General features: G+C 43.0%; 1 protein-coding gene across 1 annotated transcript in view; it reads left to right on the forward strand.

Moving 5' to 3' along the window:
* The window catches only part of dnaaf11 (dynein axonemal assembly factor 11), an 86,652-nt gene that overhangs the window by 51,185 nt on the left and 15,715 nt on the right, over positions 1-19,752 (forward strand). The window contains exon 11 of the mRNA XM_041841120.1: positions 638-717. Within this exon, the coding sequence (XP_041697054.1) occupies positions 638-717 (80 nt within the window). The remainder of the gene's footprint in view (positions 1-637; positions 718-19,752) is intronic.

Consider the following 19,752-nt stretch of genomic DNA (forward strand, 5'->3'; position numbering starts at 1 on the left):
TAACTAGGCGTTTGTTTCGTAACTTTCCCCAGGTCGTTGCTGCAAATGAGAATGTATTCTCCGTCAAATCACCTGGTTAAATAAAGAATAAATACAAAATAAAGGTTTTCTGTAAACAATAAAAGCAGACTGTAGTTCAAATAGAGCCTAATATAAGTTAATATATAACCTTAAGAGAACATGCATTGTAAATCGACTTAAGTTCTTTGAAAAGCACTGGCCTTTTTCAGTAAAAACAACTTGTACTGCAGTGTTGAGGTTAGGAACTTGATTAAAGGGAGTGTTTACATCCAAATAAAGAAGGGCAGGTGTTGTTGTTGAGCATCTCTCCCTGTTTCTATAAATCCCCATATAGTTAACTTGCACTATAGAAAGCTAGAGGACAAATCACACTGTCTAGTCTTTCACCATTATCAATGGAATTAGCAAAGGATCTTCCAGAAATAGCGGGTGAGTATTCTAAAGTTCAGCTTTAGCATTAAAACAATTTAAAGTCCATTGATAAGCAATGAACAAACAATGATCTTAACGTTAAAGAGGGTCTTAATGTTTTTGGGAAACTCAGCCCTTATTTGCAGAGGTTAACCATGAGTTCTTCATCTATGATATGTTCTGATGGAAATACATATTTTTGTAGGCTCAGGATGAAATCAAAATGACAACCCCTCGTCCTCCCAAAGTCTCTCAAAGCAGCAACACACCTGAAGAGAAGACAAGGTAATCACTCCCATTTATTTCGATTCCCTTCCTTTGTTTTAATGCCAGATGTTACACTTTAAAGGTGACATTATACCAGGGTAACTACTAAGTACCATTGTACAAATTGTACAAACTTGTAACAGTGTACATTGTGGTCCTGTGTAGCTCAGTTGGTAGAGCATGGGGCTTGCAACCTGCTACTTGTAAGTTGCATAAAAGCGTTTGTAAATGGCATATGTATTAAACGATAATTTTCTGATTAGTAAGTGTTGGCAGCTTTCTGTGTAAATACTGTATGTAAAGTGAGAGCAAAAATGGTCCCTTAAGGGGAAGAATTTACAGGGTTAATCCATCGGATGTGAAGCAGCTGATGTAAAAACTGACCTTGCCAAAGCATTGCCTCAAATGCTCACTACTCTGGTATAGAACAAGCACCAACCAATGCATCCAGGAACACTATGCTAAAAGTAAGCATACTTTTCATGGCCACTCTCTTCACCCCGCATTTAGAATGCACACATCTGCTAGTGTTATGGCTCTCGTCCCAAATGGCACCCTATTCCCTTTATAGTGTACTACTTTTGACCAGGGCCCATTGGATTCTGGTCCAAAGTAGTTATATAAGGAATAGGGTGCCATTTGGGTCACAGAGTCCCCCTTGTTGATGCCAGCTAGCTGTATATTAAACACCCACAATGCTTCGCCTGAGCCACTAATAAGATTAAAGTTGGTCTACGTTCCAAATGTCACCCTATTCCCTATATAGTGCAGTACTTTTTAAGAGCCCTGGGCTCCCTATTAATGAGTGCATTTCCAACAGGCACAGGTTACCTTGACCAGGTTAGCCTGTCATAAGGGGGTTAGTAGGCTTTATACTTTATACACTTTATACAGAGTGGTTTGAAATTGCCCCTAAGCACTGGTCCAAGGCCAGTTTTATTTCTCAACTTCAAACGGTTGAAGTTTGGATAGGGGATGGGAAAACTGACACGGGAGCTGTCCAGACCTGGGTTTAAATACTATTTTAAATGTTTCAAATACTTGAAAGTGTTTGGGCGGTGTTTGCACTTCTTGGACTTTTCTAATGGTTCCATTGCAACAGATAAGCTCAGAGTAGCCAAAGTATTTGAAATGATTTTAAGATAGTATTTGAACCCAGCACGGTTCCAGCAACTATAATGAATGCATATCCAGGCCAGTGCAGTACAGCTTAGCTTTGCTTGGAGCTGTAGTGTGAGGTTCAAGTTTTTTAATGTCACATGCACAAGCTCCCTATTAATGAGCCATGCAGAAGTAGAAAGAACAGTCTATGGCTTGGGTGGCTGGAGTCTTTAACAATCTTCCGGGCCTTCCTTTCACACCACCTGATATAGAGGTCCTGGATGTCAGGGAGCTCGGCCCCAGTAATGTACTGGGCCATACGCACTACCCTCTGTAGCGCCATGCGATCGAGGGCGGTTCTACTGCCATACCAAGCAGTGATGCAGCTAGTCAAGATGCTCTCAATGGTACAGCTGTAGAACGTTTTGAGGATTTCAGGGCCCATGCCAAACCTTTTCAACCTTCTGACGGGGAAGAGGCGCTGTCGTGCCTTCTTTCACGACTGTGCTCGTGTGTGTGGACCGTTTTAAGTCCTTAATGAATTGGACACCTTGAACTTGTGCATGACAAACTCCTCCGATAAAATTACTAATTTCTAACTACTAATAAATTGTATGATTGGTGTCATTTGTGACTTCTTGCATTTCCAGTATTATCTCATATTTTGCATTTAGAGGGTCTGTAACATAGAGATACAATGACTAATTTTACCATACAGAATCATATTGCATATTGTGTTCTATTGAATACTGTGGTGTGTGCCCTCGCTAGTTGAAAACAATGATTTACACTACCGGTCAAAAGTTTGGACACGTACTCATTCAAGGGTTTTTCTTTATTTTTACTATTTTCTACATTGTAGAATAATAGTGAAGACATCAAAACTATGAAATAACACATATGGACTCATGTAGTAACCAAATAAACTGTTAAACAAATCAAAATATATTTTAGATTTGAGATTCTTCAAATAGCCTCCCTATGCCTTGATGAAAGCTTTGCACACGCTTGGCATTCTCTCAACCAGCTTAACCTGGAATGCTTTTCCAACAGTGTTGAAGGAGTTCCCACATCTGCTGAGCTCTTGTTGGCTGCTTTTCCTTCACTCTGCAGTCCGACTCATCCCGAACCATCTCAATTGGGTTGAGGTCGGGGGATTGTGGAGGCCAGGTCATCTGATGCAGCACTCCATCACTCTCCTTCTTGGTCAAATACCCCTTACACAGCCTGGAGGTCTGTTGGGTCATTGTCCTGTTGAAAAACAAATGATAGTCCCACTAAGCCCAAACCAGATGGGATGGCGTTTCGCTGCAGAATGCTGTGGTAGCCATGCTGGTTAAGTGTGCCTTTAATTCTAAATAAATCACAGACAATGTCACCAGCAAAGCACCCCCACACCATAACACCTCCTCCTCCATGCTTCACGGTGGGAACCCCCCCCCCCCCCAGCTTGTCACAACACAACTGATTGGCTCAAACGCATTAAAAAAGGAAAGAAATTCCACAAATTAATTTTTAAGAAGGCATACCTGTTAATTGAAATGCATTCCAGGTGACTACCTCATGAAGCTGGTTGAGAGAATGCAAAGCGTGTGCAAAGCTGTCATCAAAGCAAAGGGTGGCTATTTGAAGAATCTCAAATGTAACATATACAGTGGGGGAAAAAAGTATTTAGTCAGCCACCAATTGTGCAAGTTCTCCCACTTAAAAAGATGAGAGAGGCCTGTAATTTTCATCATAGGTACACGTCAACTATGACAGACAAAATGAGAGAAAAAATCCAGAAAATCACATTGTAGGATTTTTTATGAATTTATTTGCAAATTATGGTGGAAAGTAAGTATTTGGTCAATAACAAAAGTTTCTCAATACTTTGTTATATACCCTTTGTTGGCAATGACACAGGTCAAACGTTTTCTGTAAGTCTTCACAAGGTTTTCACACACTGTTTTCTGGTATTTTGTCCCATTCCTCCATGCAGATCTCCTCTAGAGCAGTGATGTTTTGGGGCTGTCGCTGGGCAACACAGACTTTCAACTCCCCTCCAAAGATTTTCTATGGGGGTTGAGATCTGGAGACTGGCTAGGCCACTCCAGGACCTTGAAATGCTTCTTACGAAGCCACTCCTTCGTTGCCCGGGCGGTGTGTTTGGGATCATTGTCATGCTGAAAGACCCAGCCACGTTTCATCTTCAATGCCCTTGCTGATGGAAGGTAGGTTTTCACTCAAAATCTCACGATACATTGCCCCATTCATTCTTTCCTTTACACGGATCAGTCGTCCTGGTCCCTTTGCAGAAAAACAGCCCCAAAGCATGATGTTTCCACCCCCATGCTTCACAGTAGGTATGGTGTTCTTTGGATGCAACTCAGCATTCTTTGTCCTCCAAACATGTTGAGTTGAGTTTTTACCAAAAAGTTATATTTTGGTTTCATCTGACCATATGACATTCTCCCAATCCTCTTCTGGATCATCGAAATGCACTCAAGCAAACTTCAGACGGGCCTGGACATGTACTGGCTTAAGCAGGGGGACACGTTTTGCACTGCAGGATTTGAGTCCCTGGCGGCGTAGTGTGTTACTGATGGTAGGCTTTGTTACTTTGGTCCCAGCTCTCTGCAGGTCATTCACTAGGTCCCCCCGTGTGGTTCTGGGATTTTTTTTACCCCCGTGTGGTTCTTGTGATCATTTTGGGGTGAGATCTTGCGTGGAGCCCCAGATCGAGGGAGATTATCAGTGGTCTTGTATGTCTTCCATTTCCTAATAATTGCTCCCACAGTTGATTTCTTCAAACCAAGCTGCTTACCTATTGCAGATTCAGTCTTCCCAGCCTGGTGCAGGTCTACAATTTTGTTTCTGGTGTCCTTTCACAGCTCTTTGGTCTTGGCCATAGTGGAGTTTGGAGTGTGACTGTTTGAGGTTGTGGACAGGTGTCTTTTATACTGATAACAAGTTCAAACAGGTGCCATTAATACAGGTAACGAGTGGAGGACAGAGGAGCCTCTTAAAGAAGAAGTTACAGGTCTGTGAGAGCCAGAAATCTTGCTTGTTTGTAGGTGACCAAATACTTATTTTCCACCATAATTTGCAAATAAATTTATTTAAAATCCTACAATGTGATTTTCTGGATTTTTTTCCCTCAATTTGTCTGTCATAGTTGACGTGTACCTATGATGAAAATTACAGGCCTCTCTCATCTTTTTAAGTGGGAGAACTTGCACAATTGGTGGCTGACTAAATACTTTTTTCCCCACTGTATTTTGATTTGTTTAACACTTTTTTGATTACTACATGATTCCATATGTGTTATTTCATAGTTTTGATGTCTTCACTATAAATATACAATGTAGAAAATAGTAAAAATAAATCTACATCTGTTTTTGCCGCATTTGTTCTATTACTGACACCTTAATGCATACTTTTAAATTATATTATGTGAGCTAAACATACACATAAACATATAAAAACATTTTCCTTAAAGTATAATTTTATAGATGGCTAATGTTACTGTCCCCACTACAACAACAAAAATACTTAAATACATGTAATTTTGACCTTGAAATACTGTAGAATTCCATTAATTCCGATGGAGGACTGCTCCTACTGGGGAGTGCCAATATGGCCTACCAGTGGCTTTAAAGCCTCACAATGGCCAATACATAGCATCAACAATCCAGGGTTTATATACATAATTGGTTGAAACCAAAAACCTCAAGTTTCCTTGGCTGATCTCCAGTCGACGACTAGTTTGGCTTCCTCACCTTGCCTTGAGGTATACTGCCTCTTTAACTGACTAATTGCCACATTTCCATTTTACGACTGGTTCCCCAGTCCTTGTCCTTCAGCTGGTCCCATCGGGAGTGCGGGCAAATTCCATGCATTTAAATTAAACATTCAATAAAATGCTACGTGACTTAGGCAATACCGTTGCAGGGTGATAGGTGAATGGGCGCTTCTTGGCACTGAGTTATTGCCCCATTTGGACTTGACTAGATCTGACATTTGACCCACACCACCATGCTTCACCGTAGGAATGGTGCCAGGTTTCCTCCAGACGTGACGCTTGGCAAAATCCATGCCTTTTGCGGCCAGTGGCCATTGTCCCCTTCTCCATGAGTGCTGCGTGTCTGGACACTTTTTTTGCGTAGGCTGTACACACTTCATCAGTCTCTCAACCACTCTGACATAAATGCAATCTAAAATCACATCAAACACTTATCATCAAAACAGTATGTGCTTTTAAAACTCACCTCACTGTGATTGATCAATTTGAAGAAAGAAGTTCAACAACAGGTTGAAACTGAGTGGAAAACATGTATTTTCAAAGCCTAACACAACTAAATGGACAGCGCTTTCAAAGGGGATGATTAATTTAAAACACACATATGCATATTAGAGCTTATGGATATGCATAGGCCTAAATACAGTATGAGCCCTAACCAAAATAAATAAAATATTGAAATTCTAATAATGATTGTCATTATACAATTCATAGCCTACCGCATATTATGCATGGCAGAATAACATAAATATATATATATATATATATATATTTAAGTTGTCTTTGGTACATAATTGGTCTAGCCTATACTCCAAAATTAAACAAATTCTAGTAATCGCCTTTGAGTGTGGACTGTATTATTATGCATACTGGATGGACGGGTTAACTTATGCTACATTCCAAACTTTCTATCCATGAGTCTGGGAGAGAACATATAGGCCTAGGCGATGCTGTTGGTTTATTGATTGTGCGGGTGGCTTACAGAGGTAGACTACAATTATAGTGAATTTGTATTTGATGTTGAATTTTATTTTTATTTTACCTTTATTTAGCTAGGCAAGTCAGTTAAGAACAAATTCTTATTTACAATGACGGCCTACACCGGCCAAACCGGGACGACGCTGGGCCAATTGTGCGCCGCCTTATGGGACTCCCAAACACGGCCGGTTGTGATATAGCCTGGAATCGAACCAGGGGGTCTGTAGTGACGCCTCAAGCACTGAGTTGCAGTGCCTTAGACCACTGCGCCACTCGGGAGCCCAATAGCCTAGTTAATAGGGCATTTTTATATTTTCATAATTAATAGGCTGACACATTACCCTTTTAGCTACAGTATCTCACCACCGTGCATTTCCGTTTCCATCTCCTCCCCTCTCCTTCATTCCTTTATCGAGCACGCAGAGAGCGGGCTGTCAACAGTTTCATGAAATATCTTTCCGTTGTTAAAAGATATTACTATCAATGTTCCTGATGAGATTTCACTTTTTAATTAAGCACTGCGTAGCTGCAGGAACAGGGTTGAAGAGCCCATGGCATACAGAGTTTGTGTGGAATATGACCTGTCGCACAGTAATAGTCTGCATGCTCCTCAAACAGTGGTTGATGTGTGGAGTGAAATAACTGAAATAGCCTACCCATTGAAAAACGAACAGGCGGGTAAGTGGCCTCCATTCGCTATTGCAGTGCATGCAGATGACTTTTTTCCCTGCCCCAGTTCCTGCCCATTTGATAATGGGCCATTCTAAATCGATTTTTTTTAAACATATTAGTACAGACTAGATTTAAATTGAGCATAGTCTGACGGGTGAAAATATGATAACTTGATGAGAGAACAGCGTGTGCAGCCTGAGGCAATTATTTTTTTCTTCGACTTTCTCAAATCATCAATAGCCTATAGTCGCATCATGCAGCCCATACTGTATATGTTTTGATTTCTAAGATATTCTAAGTTTTGTTTCAAATTATCACTTTTACGCTCAGCATGGCCACTTTATATGTGCACTTGCTCCAGAATGGGGAAAATATCCTTTCTATTTGATTTAGCTAAGTTCAATTATATTCTTCTTACTATAAAATAATATAAAATAATGGCACAGGACTTATATACATATCTTGTCTGTTAAATGAACAAACCTACAGCCTATGGCATGGCGCATAGCCAGATAACACACAATAGGCCAACTCATACTCTGTTCTTCTGAAATACATTTGTGGCCCAAAAACAATACTCTAGTTTTGAAGTGGGACCGTTTTTTCCGGTTGAAACATGCGGTTTGGAGTATGGCACGTCTACTGTATGCAGTGCTCATTTCACCCCGGAGGACTTCGATGGCTTAGTATAACCAGTGGAAGGCAGGATTCGGAATGAGACTTCGACTGAAACCAGGTGCTGTGCCGAGCGTGAATGTGAAGCCTGCAACCTTTTATTTCCTACCGACCTGCCGGTACATCACGAGTGTCAGCAGTGATGGAGAGAAACCGGGTAAATTCAATGTGGATTTTTACCTCCTTGGCTCTTCTTTGACTTTGGTCTTTGACTTTCCGTAAATCGGTGAGTCTCCGCTCTCTCTCTACTTTATACACTACATGCTTCGCTTTGTGCTTGGGGGCATTGTCATTTTGAAACAGGAAAGGTCCTTCCCCAAACTGTTGCCACAAAGTTGTAAGCACAGAATCGTTTAGAATGTCATTGTATGCTGTAGTGTTAAGATTTCCCTTCACTGGAACTAAGGGGCCTAGCCCGAACCATGAAAAACAGCCCCAGACCATTATTCCTCCTCCACCAAACTTTACAGTTGGCACTATGCATTCGGGCAGGTAGCGTTCTCCTGGCATCCGCCAAACCCAGATTTGTTTGTTGGACTGCCAGATGGTGAAGCGTGATTCATCACTCCAGAGAACGCGTTTCCACTGCTCCAGAGTCCAATGGCGGCGAGCTTTACACCACTCCAGCCGACGACGCATTGTGAATGGTGATCATAGGCTTGTGTACCGCTGCTCTGCCTTGGAAACCCATTTCATGAAGCTCCCGACGAACAGTTATTGTGCTGATGTTGCTTCCAGAGGCAGTTTGGAACTCGGTAGTGAGTATTGCAACCGAGGACAGACGATAACGTTAGCAGGCTAGTAGGGCTAACGTTAGCAGGCTAGTTGGCTAGCAACCTTACAAGCTGATTTGTAACAATAAATTCATAAAGTATTTGCTTGTAAGTTGGCTGAAAACGATTTGGTTTAATTTGAAGTTATACATTTGAAGTTATTTATTTTGGAGTTTACATTATAGGGAATAGGCTGGCTTGCCGGGTCCTCCATATTACGTCACACCCCATAAATGTTTTTCCGGCATGACTTCGGCATTCTTCCAAATTCTGATCAGTTTTATGTAATAACTCGAAAAATAGAAAAGTGAGGTGTAACTTTGCATTGGCACTTTTTTGATACGTATTCTAATGCAAATCCATATGTTACATGTGGTTACGTTTAAGTCTTCTGGTATGAAAGGAGAGCCACTTCACCATGTTGTATAGTACACAGTGATGGGTGAGTGGTCTTGCATTAGTTATGAACCTAAGTGCTCCGTGATACACTGCATCCAGCACCTTAAGGTTACTGGCGGAGGATCGCATGTAATTAAAATGTCACCACAATCCAATACGGATAAAAATGCACAAGATCCTTCCTAACTGACATAGAAAAACAAGATTTGTTCCTAAAATAGAAGCCACATTTCAACTTCAGTTTCTTTGTCAAGTTTTCAATGTGCTGTTTAAAATTGAGCATTTCATCTAACCAGATGCCTAGGTACTTATAAGAAGATACCCTTTTGATCAGTTGTCCATTTTAGAGTTATAGAGATAATTATAGAGGTAATTTATAGAGGTAAAGAAGTATAGAGGTAATTTATTGAAACGTGACCCCTGAGCTTACATTTGACATTTTAGTCATTTAGCAGACGCTCTTATCCAGAGCGACTTACAGTAGTGAGTGCATACATTTTCATACTTTTTTGTACCTTGAAGTGCTGTGCATTTGATTGGTTTCTTTCGCAGAGTTTACTTTTCCTCCAACTCCTAACCTCATACATCACGACCCAAGCAGTTGAAAGTTGAATCCAATTGCTTTGCCAATAGCGTGCGTTTCTCAGCGGTCATTATAACATTACAATACTTCTTCATTCTGATTATAAGGGTCAACAGCAGTGGCCGTATTCCACTGTTGACGATTTTTCAGACTTGCTCATTATATGGCTGTCGGCGTTTACCTATTACACAACCTATTGCAGGAAGCCATTTTGAACTCTCCCTAACTAGGAGTGCATTATTATAGCACCCTCAAACTAATGGCGCCATCCGTCTCCCATAGGTAAGGGCTAACGTCTGGGTTTACCTGTCCGTTACGAAGATAAGTGTTGGCTAAACTTAGACCAAGCTAACAGGTGTCATTAATCTTGCCCTGATCCCTCATAATTAATTTACTATGGATTAGCCCACCCTCTTCCAATGAGTAAGCTGTCAGTTAAGGAAAACTAAAAGAGAGGAAGAGCACCGCAAACCTTTTCGATGCACATGTAACTCCATTTGATCCTCTCTGTTCTCAGCTTCTTTTATCTAGAGGTAATTTGATTTGATTCTTTTAAGAGATTGAGAGCACGCAAACAGGCCCATATGCGACCACATCTACATCAAATCCAATTCGGTATAGATTCCTGGCAGGTACTGAAGCTAACCAGAACCTTGTGATGCTATTACCAAGCCCCATTTTGATGACAATGCAATTTCGTCGGCCAGTCACGGAAGCAGAGATTGATACCTTCCGAAGTCCTCATTCAAGCCACAGAATTCATCTTCTCCCTAAGCGACATTGTGACCCTGGTGCTTTTCCTGCACCGCAAACCAGCCATTCATATCAGAGAGCGCCGAGGCAATTAGAAACTCACTGTTCGGTTGTTGTTGTCCGCCGGCTTCATTCGCCCGCCAAATGAGTTATGAAATGCGAGGTGTAATGAAGTGGAGACGGGGCCCCTCCACCGTAGCTCCGGGGCGTTTATGTCAGCGGCTGTACAGCGAGATTAAATTATAATTGCCTCGCTCTTCCCGGTAAATCAGTCCCCTTTCATTTCTCTGCGTCCCACTGGCATTGACCACCCTAACTGCCACCCCCCTTGCTACATTGGTAAATTATGTGTTGTAAGTGAATGTGGTGGGGCTTTCTTTAAAGCAGCTTAATTCTGTCAGAGGGGGAAAAGGTCAAGTCCTGTCTGCATTGTTATCGCGTTAATGAGCTGGCCAATCAAAATGCCACCCGCCTCGGCATTTAATTAGATTTAGAGGCGGATTAAAGGAATATTAAATGTAAATGGGGAGAGGGAGAGGGTGAGGGCAGATGTTGGATTCCAGGCCAGAAGATTTCTACTGCTGGTTTTGGAAGGAAGTACATGCACCACAGTGAGAGCTGTTTTGTGTGTTAAGTATCGATGTGTAGCCTTGTGTGTTAAAAAATTATTCTGTGGTGTAAGCTCTCCTATCTCCGAAAAGAACCCCTGTTTTCAAGGGAAGTTGCAAATAATGCCAGTGCCTGTCTTTCCTTAAAACAATCATACAGTCTCATGTAAGCAGGCGCTCATTTGAATTGAAAACAATGATATCTAGACTAGGCTACTTTTTTATTTAAATGCATTCGCTAACTCTTTGTGCACACTTTGTAGGACCTATATTACTCTTTAACCATCCCCAAATCGACACATAAAGTACCTTCAGAAAGTATGAACATCCCTTGACTTGTTCCACATTTTGTTGTTACAAGGTGGGATTAAAATGTATTTGTCATTTTTTGTCAACGATCTACACAAAAAACTCTAATGTCAAAGTGGAAGAGAATTTCAAAGATTTGTAAAAAATGGATGAAAAATAAAACACTAATATATCTTGATTTCATAAGTATTCAACCCCCTGAGTCAATACATGTTAGAATCACCTTTGGCAGCAATTACAGTCTTTCTGGGTAAGTTTCTAAGAGCTTTGCACACTTGAATTGTACAATATTATTCTTTAAAAAATGTTTCAAGCTCTGTCAAGTTGGTTGTTGATCATTGCTAGACAGCCATTTTCAAGTCGTGCCATAGATTTTCAAGCCAATTTAAGTCAAACTGTAACTAGGCCACTCAGTAACATTCAATGTCGTCTTGGGAAGCAACTCCAGTGCATATTTGGCCTTGTGTTTTAGGTTATTGTCCTGCTGAAAGGTGAATTTGGAATGCAGTGTCTGTTGGAATGAAGACTGAACCAGTTTTTCTTCTAAGAACATGCCTGTGCTTAGCTCTATTCCATTTATTTTATCCTAAAAAACTCACTTGTCGATGACAAGCATACCCATAACATGATGCAGCCACCACCATGCTTGAAAATATGAAGTGTGGTACTCAGTGATGTGTTGTGTTGGATTTGCCCCAAACACATCTTTGTGGTTTAATCTTTGTTTGAAATTCACTGCTCGACTGAGGGATCTTACAGATAATTGTATGTGTAGGGTACAGAGATGAGGGAGTCATTCAAAAATCATGTTAAACACTATTATTGCACACAGAGTGAGTCTATGCAACTTAATATGTGATTTGTTAAGCACATTTTTACTCCTGAACTTATTTAGGCTTGCCAAAACAAAGGTGTTGAATACTTATTGACTCAAGACATTTCAGCTTTTCATTTTGTATTAATACAAAGAAAAATCAGGCTGTAACACAACAAAATGTAGAAAATGTCAAGGGGTGTGAATACTTTCTGAAGGCACTGTAGTAAATAAGTGTGCATAAAACATTTTGTAAAACCAATAGTTCAAAATTAGCTAATTCAATGTAGGTGGTTAAATATAGGTCACTCCCCAGTCCCCAAGCCCAACAATTAAATCAATTATATTTTTTAAATAATTGTGATAGCTAATCTGATTTTGTTCCTCTGATTTACATGATATTTATTGATTAATTGGCGAATGGATGACCTCATTTCGCGGGATGAAACAGTGATTTATGAAGGAGTGGGATCAATCTGCCTTAAAGGCCCCCTCCAGAGGAAGTTGCCGGCACTATTTACACTTAATTCCTGTCTTGATGCAGAAATGCTTGTTTAGTTTTATATGCCATTTAGTTCCACCCTCCGAACACCGGTGTATGGCTCCTTATAAATATTGATTAATCGGGCATGCACATCTCCACCTTCCTCAGTGTGCACAGCCCATATGGTCTCTGGCACATGCAACACTCCATGATTTGTAAACAAACCAAACAGCCAGGGTCAAGGTAGCTTAGCTAGTCGCTACGGAGTACAGCACAGATAACGGTAGCTACGACAAGGTGAAGGACCATCCAGTCTTCCTCCCTCTTCTGCAACTGAATTGAGTGATCAAGGATGAATAGATAGTTTAGCGTTAATACTGACGTTTTAGCGGCGACACTAGAGGCTAGCTAACCTACTCCCTGGACCAATAAAGCCAGCTAGCTAGCCAGGTAGCTATCTACCAGTAACTATTAGCAACTGTGGATAATTGGTTCCAAATTTTGTTTCAAACATGAGAGTACCTGTAACTATGCTAGCTAACTAGCTAGCTACCATTCAGCTGTTTTTCTGATAACCTAATTATCTGAAGAGTAAAGGTTATGTCACGAATTCCGCCGAGACTGCTCCTCCTCCTTGTTCGGGCAGGCTTTGGCGTTCGTCGTCCCCGGAGTACTAGCTACGACCGCTTGATGTCTCGATGTTTGTTTGGTCTTGTCTTGTTAGTGCACCTGTTTCATGTTATGTATTGATTAGGTCACCTATAAGTTTCCTTTAGTTTTGTTTGCAGTTGTGTGTGATTGTCCGCCTGTCCGTTGGTGTCTCTGTACGTTCTTATTGTGGAACGAGTATTTTCACGCACTGTGTTGCGTAATCGTTTTGCCTCCTGTGTTTTCGAGGCCGTTTGATTTAGTTCTCTATTCAGTCTGAGTAAAGTCGTTTTGACTGAGCCTCTGTGTCCTGCGCCTGACTCCTACACCGCATCCACATCAGCTATTGTGACAGGTTAGGTAGGTAGTAGCTAGCTACTGTACTCTAAATGTAGTTAGCTTGTTCGCTAGCTAGCTAACTAAACAATAGCTGGAATGACCTAACTGTAATGTTTAAGTATCCCCACTAGCTGGCTACTAGATGACCAATATAACAGTTGGCCCTAAAGCTTTTTGTAGGAAGCCAAGGAAAGCAACGATTGCCTGTATCAGGAATGAACACTACCTAGAATGTGGACCAATACTTTTATAGCAATATACAGTGCATTCGGAAAGTATTCAGACCCCTTCCCTTTTTCCACATTTAGTTACATTACAGCCTTATTCTAAAATGTATTAAATATATTTTTTTCCTCATTAATCTACACACAATACTGAATAATGACAAAGCGAAACCAGGTTTTTTACAAATAAAAACAGAAATACTTAATTTACAGAAGTATTCAGACCCTCGAAATTGAGCTCAGGTGCATCCTGTTTCAATTGATCATCCTTGATGTTTCTACAACTTGATTGGAGTCCACTTCCCTCTGTATACAGTCAAGACATCAACACCTGGGTCAAGCCACCCATGATTGTCCAGCCTTGTTGTAGTCCTGACTCTACTCTACTTCACCTAGGTGGTGGAGGGATCTTAGCAGGGTTGGACAATCATGGACAGTTACCTGATTTGCATTTTTTGGGGAGAGAGAGAATCCTCTCTCAGTTTTCGGGGCTTGTGTGAGTGATGTTATTTAAAGTGACGCAGCGGTCTAAGGCACTGCATCGCAGTGCTTGAGGCGTCACTACAGACCCGGGTTCGATCCCAGGCTGTGTCACAACCGGCCGTGACCGGGAGTCCCATAGGGCGGCGCACAATATCAAACAATTAGGTTACTCCGATCAGAATTGGATCAGAATTGTATCAGTGTCTTTCTGATGCGATGTGGTACGCACTTACCTCCCAATCTCTGCAGAGCGCGTTGGAGTATCATTATTGTAAACCTGCATTAACAGGCACATGCGGTTTTTCAATCATGCAGTCGGGAGATTCATTTTTTAGATCAAAGTGAGCCTAGCTGCATGTGCACATTTGTTGATATTCATTGCTAGTTAGTGAGTTGTTTGCCCAGTTATAGCTCATTTTTGGTCAGCAATTAAAATCCTGGAAAAGTAATGGTATGTGCATCACCTGCATGTGTGCCAGTGGGCAGTTGCCAGAGGAGAGAGCGAGCGAGAGACATTGTGCAACAGGTAAAATAATGATATAGCCTACAACAGACTAACTATACTGAACAAAAATATAAACGCAACATGTATGTAAAGTGTTGGTTTCATGAGCGGAAATAAAAATCCCAGAAATGTTCCATACGCACATAAAAAGTATTTCACTCAAATTGTTTTCACAAATATGTTTACATCCCTGTTAGTGAGCATTTCTCCTTTGCCAAGATAATCCATCCACCTGACAGCTGTGGCATATCAAGAAGCTGATTAAACAGCATGATCATTACACAGGTGCACCTTGTGCTGGGGACAACAAAAGGCCACTTTAAAATGTGCAATTTTGTCACCCAACACAATGCCACAGATGTCTCAAGTTTTGAGGGAGCGTGCAATTGGCATGCTGACTGCAGGAATGTCCACTAGAGCTGTTGCCAGAGAATTATATGTTAATTTCTCTATCATAAGCTGCCTCCAACATCGTTTTAGAGAATTTTTGTTTAGTATATTTTTTGTTCAGTATACAGTGGGGAGAACAAGTATTTGATACACTGCCGATTTTGCAGGTTTTCCTACTTACAAAGCATGTAGAGGTCTGTCATTTTTATCATAGGTACACTTCAACTGTGAGAGACGGAATCTAAAACAAAAATCCAGAAAATCACATTGTATGATTTTTAAGTAATTCATTTGCATTTTATTGCATGACATAAGTATTTGATACATCAGAAAAGCAGAACTTAATATTTGGTACAGAAACCTTTGTTTGCAATTACAGAGATCATACGTTTCCTGTAGGTCTTGACCAGGTTTGCACACACTGCAGCAGGGATTTTGGCCCACTCCTCCATGCAGACCTTCTCCAGATCCTTCAGGTTTCGGGGCTGTCGCTGGGCAATACGGACTTTCAGCTCCCTCCAAAGATTTTCTATTGGGTTCAGGTCTGGAGACTGGCTAGGCCACTCCAGGACCTTGAGATGCTTCTTACGGAGCCACTCCTTAGTTGCCCTGGCTGTGTGTCGGGTCGTTGTCATGCTGGAAGACCCAGCCACGACCCATCTTCAATGCTCTTACTGAGGGAGGGAGGTTGTTGGCCAAGATCTCGCGATACATGGCCCCATCCATCCTCCCCTCAATACGGTGCAGTCGTCCTGTCCCCTTTGCAGAAAAGCATCCCCAAAGAGTGATGTTTCCACCTCCATGCTTCACGGTTTGGGATGGTGTTCTTGGGGTTGTACTCATCCTTCTTCTTCCTCCAAACACGGCGAGTGGAGTTTAGACCAAAAAGCTCTATTTTTGTCTCATCAGACCACATGACCTTCTCCCATTCCTCCTCTGGATCATCCAGATGGTCATTGGCAAACTTCAGACGGGCCTGGACATGTGCTGGCTTGAGCAGGGGGACCTTGCGTGCGCTGCAGGATTTTAATCCATGACGGCATAGTGTGTTACTAATGGTTTTCTTTGAGACTGTGGTCCCAGCTCTCTTCAGGTCATTGTCCAGGTCCTGCCATGTAGTTCTGGGCTGATCCCTCACCTTCCTCATGATCATTGATGCCCCATGAGGTGAGATCTTGCATGGAGCCCCAGACCGAGGGTGGTTGACCGTCATCTTGAACTTCTTCCATTTTCTAATAATTGCACCAACAGTTGTTGCCTTCTCACCAAGCTGCTTGCCTATTGTCCTGTAGCCCATCCCAGCCTTGTGCAGGTCTACAATTTTATCCCTGATGTCCTTACACAGCTCTCTGGTCTTGGCCATTGTGGAGAGGTTGGAGTCTGTTTGATTGAGTGTGTGGACAGGTGTCTTTTATACAGGTAACGAGTTCAAACAGGTGCAGTTAATACAGGTAATGAGTGGAGAACAGGAGGGCTTCTTAAAGAAAAACTAACAGGTCTGTGAGTGCCGGAATTCTTACTGGTTGGTAGGTGATCAAATACTTATGTCATGCAATAAAATGCAAATGAATTACTTAAAAATCATACAATGTGATTTTCTGGATTTTTGTTTTAGAATCTGTCTCTCACAGTTGAAGTGTAACTATGATAGAAATTACAGACCTCTACATGCTTTGTTAGTAGGAAAACCTGCAAAATCGGCAGTGTATCAAATACTTGTTCTCCCCACTGTATATTCATACAGTTTAAGGGGGCACTTTTGTCATGAAGACAAGGTGAAGGTGCTCTCTACTTGAATGGCACAGCAGAATAATTCAGATTGTCCAAAGCACAGCATATGCCAACCATCTCGTAAAACTGCGGGAGACTCAGAGCTAGAAAATTCTATAGCATACACTACAGTTGAGGAACAATGGGAAAGTAATTCTGCTTTGAAAGTTAAACTTGTAACCCCGCTTTTGAGAAAATATCCCTTGAATGTTTTGGTACCTACTGGAGAGCGCTTCTTTGTCTACACCCATTCAGCATTGTTCACACCCCCTTAAGCTTTAGCCCCACCCATCTCTTTAAGGATTCACATGTGAGGCTATGTACTAAACAACCAAAGATTTCAAGACTATAGGCTGGTTTATACTACGGGTGTGTTCGTTGTGATGTCACGAGAGGCTGTGTCCTGGAGGGACGTTACATCCCCCTGAGGTGGCTGCAAACCCAGACAGCTATGGCTCCATCTGCTGGTATGGTCGGGAACTCCACCCCTCTATGGCCAATCTTCCCACGCAGCTGAAACAAATGAGGAGCTGATGAGCTGAAGGTTTGGGAAGGGAAGAGACACACTGAGGGAGTGTGTGGGGGGTGAAGAGACACAGTCTCCAACCTGGGCTCTCTGGAGGACAAGAGTGCTGCACGTCCACTTCCATGAGGGAATATAAGGATTTGGAGATACTTACCTTTGGGAAATACTCACCTTTGGATATATGCACCTGTGGAAATACGTGAGAGACATTTGGAAGGACTTTTTGCTGGGTTGGCCACTAGCTGCAACGTGGACTACAGTAAGGCTGGGGAAAAGTTATCTGAGCGAGTGAGAATTATGATTTTGGATGTGGAAGAGACATCCCTGAACTGTTAACCCTTAAAGAGCCACAAGAGAACAGAATTTTGTTATATTTTCGTTAATTTCCCAAGACCTATAATAAAATCCTTGTTTTGTTTGAACCTTGTCTCCTTGCACTACTTGAGCAATCCCGCTGAAAGCTGTGTAGCCTCTCGTGACGTCACAGATGGTGGAGAATACGGGCACGCTCAAGCGTTAATAGTGCATGTCAGAGGAGGATACCGAAGGTTTGATCACCCAGTTTTCCAAGTTGGCCGTAGGCTCCCCGCCGACTGAAATGGAGGACATATTGAAAGCCCTTGTTGCTGGCCAGCAAGCCCAGATGCAAGCAAACGTGGCTCTCTTGGAGGAGCAAAAGAAAGCCAACCTTCTGAAGGCAGAGGAATTGCAGTTGCAGAGACAGAGGGTGGTCCAAAATACCCGCCCAATAAAGGCAAGTGACTTTATATCTAAGATGGGAGCTACCGATGACATTGAGGCATACCTGCATGCATTTGAGGCCACGGCCACTAGGGAAGCCTGGCCCAAGCAACAGTGGGTTGGTCTGTTAGCCCCCCTTTCTAACCGGGGGAATCGCTGAATGCTGTCCGGGACCTGGGCCCTGACCAGGTTACTGACTATGATGCCCTGAAGTCTGAGATCCTCAGCAGATATGGACTCACAAAGTTTGGTATGGCCCAGCGCTTTCACAGCTGGACCTTCCAACCAGACCAACCTCCTCGGGCGCAGATGCATGAACTTGTCCGAATCGCAAGGAAATGGCTGGATCCGCAGAGGAATACAGCAGCGGCGGTGGTGGAGGCCGTTGTGGTGGATCGTTACCTACGCGCCCTGCCTTATGAGGCAAAACGGTTCATCAGTCAACAGGCCTTGACCACGGCTGATCTGACCGTGGAAGCTGTGGAAAAGTACCAGGCCACAGCGGAGATGCTGAATGCTTCCCGAAAAGACCCCAGGAGTGCGGCCCCACCACAAATGGGAAGAACCCGTCCAAAGGACCCCCAAGGTTTCGAACCCAGCCACGTCAGGACTTATCCCGGCTCCAGGGGAGCCAGAAACCAGGCGGGTCCAAGAAGAGTACACCAGGAGGGGGAAACTTCGACAGTGTTACCGGTGTGGGGAGATGGGACATATCTCCTGGCAGTGTGGGAAACCAGCCGATGAACCTATGCCCACTGCGGAGTCCTCCAGCTCAGCACCCACACACCGTTTTGCCTCGCTCTTGGGAGTCGTAGATGGCGGCCCAGATCGACCCCCACCTGCCCGGTAACTGTGAATCACCATGATGTGGAGGCCTTACTGGATTCTGGTAGCCGGGCCACCCTGGTGCGTAAGGATTTGGTGGGCCCAACGTGTCTGACCCCGGGGAAAGTCCTCCCAGTTTCCTGTGTCCATGGGGACACCAGAGAATACCCCATTACTGAACTTACAATGACCAGCACACGGGGAACCATACACACGACGGCGGGGGTGGTTGATTCCCTCCCCGTCCCTGTCCTAATTGGACGAGACTGCCCAGCCTTTTACCCACTCTGGAGAGAGTCTCAGGAGAGGATAACCCGAGTACCTCGGAAACGGAGAGGCAAGACTCATCCTGGGAAGGCTCCGGTGCAATCCTCCGAGTTACTCACTCCCGCCCGGGCTCTGAGAGGGATGGCAGGTGCCCAGACCGACACAGAGACGGAGCTACAGAATCTGGACAAAGAACTGTCTGGTCTGAAGGGGACCGCTGAGAGGTATCGTTTGTTAAAGCAACAGTTAGACATGAAGACAGAAGAGTTAGATATCCTCCAGGCTAAACTCCAACAGAGCTCCTTCCCTAAGCAACAGGAGGAGCTGGAGAGGCTGCGCAGGACCATCGAGGAGTGTGAGGAGACCCTGCGCAGTAGTAAGGAGGTCCAGAAGAAGGCAGAGGAG

The sequence above is a fragment of the Coregonus clupeaformis genome, unplaced genomic scaffold (assembly GCF_020615455.1).
Source record: "Coregonus clupeaformis isolate EN_2021a unplaced genomic scaffold, ASM2061545v1 scaf0021, whole genome shotgun sequence".
Lineage (NCBI taxonomy): Eukaryota > Metazoa > Chordata > Actinopteri > Salmoniformes > Salmonidae > Coregonus > Coregonus clupeaformis.